The sequence below is a fragment of the Volvox carteri genome (assembly GCF_000143455.1).
Source record: "Volvox carteri f. nagariensis unplaced genomic scaffold VOLCAscaffold_73, whole genome shotgun sequence".
NCBI classification, from domain to species: Eukaryota; Viridiplantae; Chlorophyta; class Chlorophyceae; order Chlamydomonadales; family Volvocaceae; genus Volvox; species Volvox carteri.
This window is the reverse complement of record NW_003307616.1, coordinates 46,171-48,247: the sequence shown is the minus strand read 5'-3', so window position 1 is coordinate 48,247 and position 2,077 is coordinate 46,171. Positions and strand designations below refer to the sequence as shown.

Genomic DNA, 2,077 nt, shown 5'->3' with positions numbered 1-2,077 from the left:
CGCCGCCGCCGCCGCTGCTAGCGCCTGTGGTGCTAGTGCTACTGCCGCCAGCTCCGCTACTGTCCGCCGGGCTTCTGCTCACGAAGCCGGTGACGTCACCGCCGCTGCTACCGCCGCCGCCGCCGCCGCTAGTTTCGTCAAGCCCAGCAGGGAATTCACCGATGGCGCCTTCATCTCCCGCAGTCATCGATAGAAGGTACGGCATGCTACTGCCGCCTCCGCTGCCGACGGAGATCTCCGTTGGCATCATAAGGCCTTCGTTTGCACTTGCCAGGCGCTCTAGCGTTTCTAAGGCACCAGATATGAGCCCCATATCACCACTGAACCCTAAGCCACCGCTTCCGCTGCGCTGCGATTCCATGCCGTACTCACCGCCGCCGCCGCCGCCGCCAATGCCTGCCTCTCGCTGGACAGCGGCCCCAACCCCGCCCCTTCCGCTGCTGCCCCCGTCGCTGCCGCCACCTATCACAGCTGCTCCGGCCGAGGTGCATCCTTCGCCGTACAAGCTGTACGGCGGAATGCAAAGTGCTGTCGGCGCACCTTCGGCGCCGCTTCCGCTTCCGCTGGCGCCGGCTCCGCCACCCAGGCAGGTGAAAGTGTCGGACAAGGAAACCGCCCCGGCGGCGCTGGCGGAAATGGCGGCGGCCACAAGTCCTTGATGCTGCGGCCACGCAACCTCGCCGCCGCCACCGCCGCCGCCGCTGGCGCTGCTGCCTGACGCAGGGCCCAGGAGGCTGGTCAAAGCACCATCGCTGACGCTGACCGCCAGACTGGAGCCGCCACCCGCCAGCGTTCCCCCTTCCCCGACGGCGCTTGATCCTCCTGCAGCCCCGGCTGTCAAGTAGCGTAAGTACCGCTGCTTAGTCTCCTCCACCGCGGCGGCCGCCAGCGCCGCCACCGGCAGGTCTGGCGACGGCGGCGGCGCCGCCGCCACTTCCTTTGCCTCCGTCCCCGCCGCCAAGCTCTCCAGCTGGGTCGTTTCCTGCCAGCCTGGGAATAGTACGGCGACATCCAGGCCCTCCTCACTCGGAACTCCGCCGCCGCCGCCGCCGCCGCCGTCGCCGTCGCCGTCGCTGCATCCCCTGTAGATCAGCGACGAAGCTGAGCTACTGCCGGCGGCGGACTGAAGCTGTCGGACCTGCTGTTCGCGTTGCCGGCTCCGCTCCAGGGAGGCTGCTGCGGTGGCAGCGGGGCCGTCGCTGCCGGAAAGAGCACGCTGGTGACCATGGCGAGGCCGGCGCGGTGGCGTCGGCACATGCGACACCGTCGTCACACTGCCGCCGCCGCCGCCGCCACCGCCACCGCCACCGCCACCGCCACCGCCATCTAGCTGCGGAGGATGCCCCCCCGCGGCACCTTCCACCATGCCGCTGCCATCACCTCCGCCGTCGCTGCCGCCGCCAGCGATTGTGGAAATGCTGCAGGTGCTTCCCCCTATGAAGCCTGGGTTGGCGGACGCGTGCCTGGCGACCTGTACGGCTCCTTGGCCCAGCGGCGGCGGCGCAGCCGCCGTCAGCTCGTCCCCCATCCCCGTGGGTACGACGGGCAGTGAATCCACCGCAGGCTGGCTCACGGCACGCATGACCTGACCCCCCGTCCTGCTGCCGCCGGAAGGTCCGCCGCCGCCGCCGCCGCTGCTGCCGTACACGGTACCGACTTTGACCTGGGAGCTGGCGGACGCGGCCGCGGCGGAGACCGGGCCGCCGCTTATCCACCAGGCCGTTCCCGGCGGCGTCATACGGCCGTACATGGGTGGGGTAGGAATGTAATCGTAGTACGAGGTCGCCATCATGCTGCCGTACTCGTCCAAGAGGACGAGGCCGTACGCGGCAGACGCCTCCTCCCGCAGGAGAGGCAGCTGCCCTAATGACGGCGATATTGATCGGGGGAGCAGCGGCATGCTGCCTCCCGCCAAGCCGCCCGCGCCGCCGCTGCCGCCGCCGCCACTTCCAGCGGTGTTTGCCACCCGTATCATGGCACTGCCCGTACTTGCCGTAACGGAGCGAAGGCCACCACGGGCACCGCCGCCGGCGCCAGCAACAAGCGTACCCGGCGGCGGCGGCGGCGGTGGCGTCGG

General features: G+C 70.2%; 1 protein-coding gene across 1 annotated transcript in view; it reads right to left on the bottom strand.

The window, feature by feature from the left end:
* VOLCADRAFT_98487 (uncharacterized protein) overlaps positions 1-2,077 on the bottom strand; it is a gene marked incomplete at both ends in the record, with an annotated part of 8,998 nt that overhangs the window by 3,123 nt on the left and 3,798 nt on the right. Inside the window, 2 exons of the mRNA XM_002957354.1 lie at positions 373-1,176; positions 1,591-1,863. Coding sequence (XP_002957400.1) covers positions 373-1,176; positions 1,591-1,863 — 1,077 coding nt within the window. The remainder of the gene's footprint in view (positions 1-372; positions 1,177-1,590; positions 1,864-2,077) is intronic.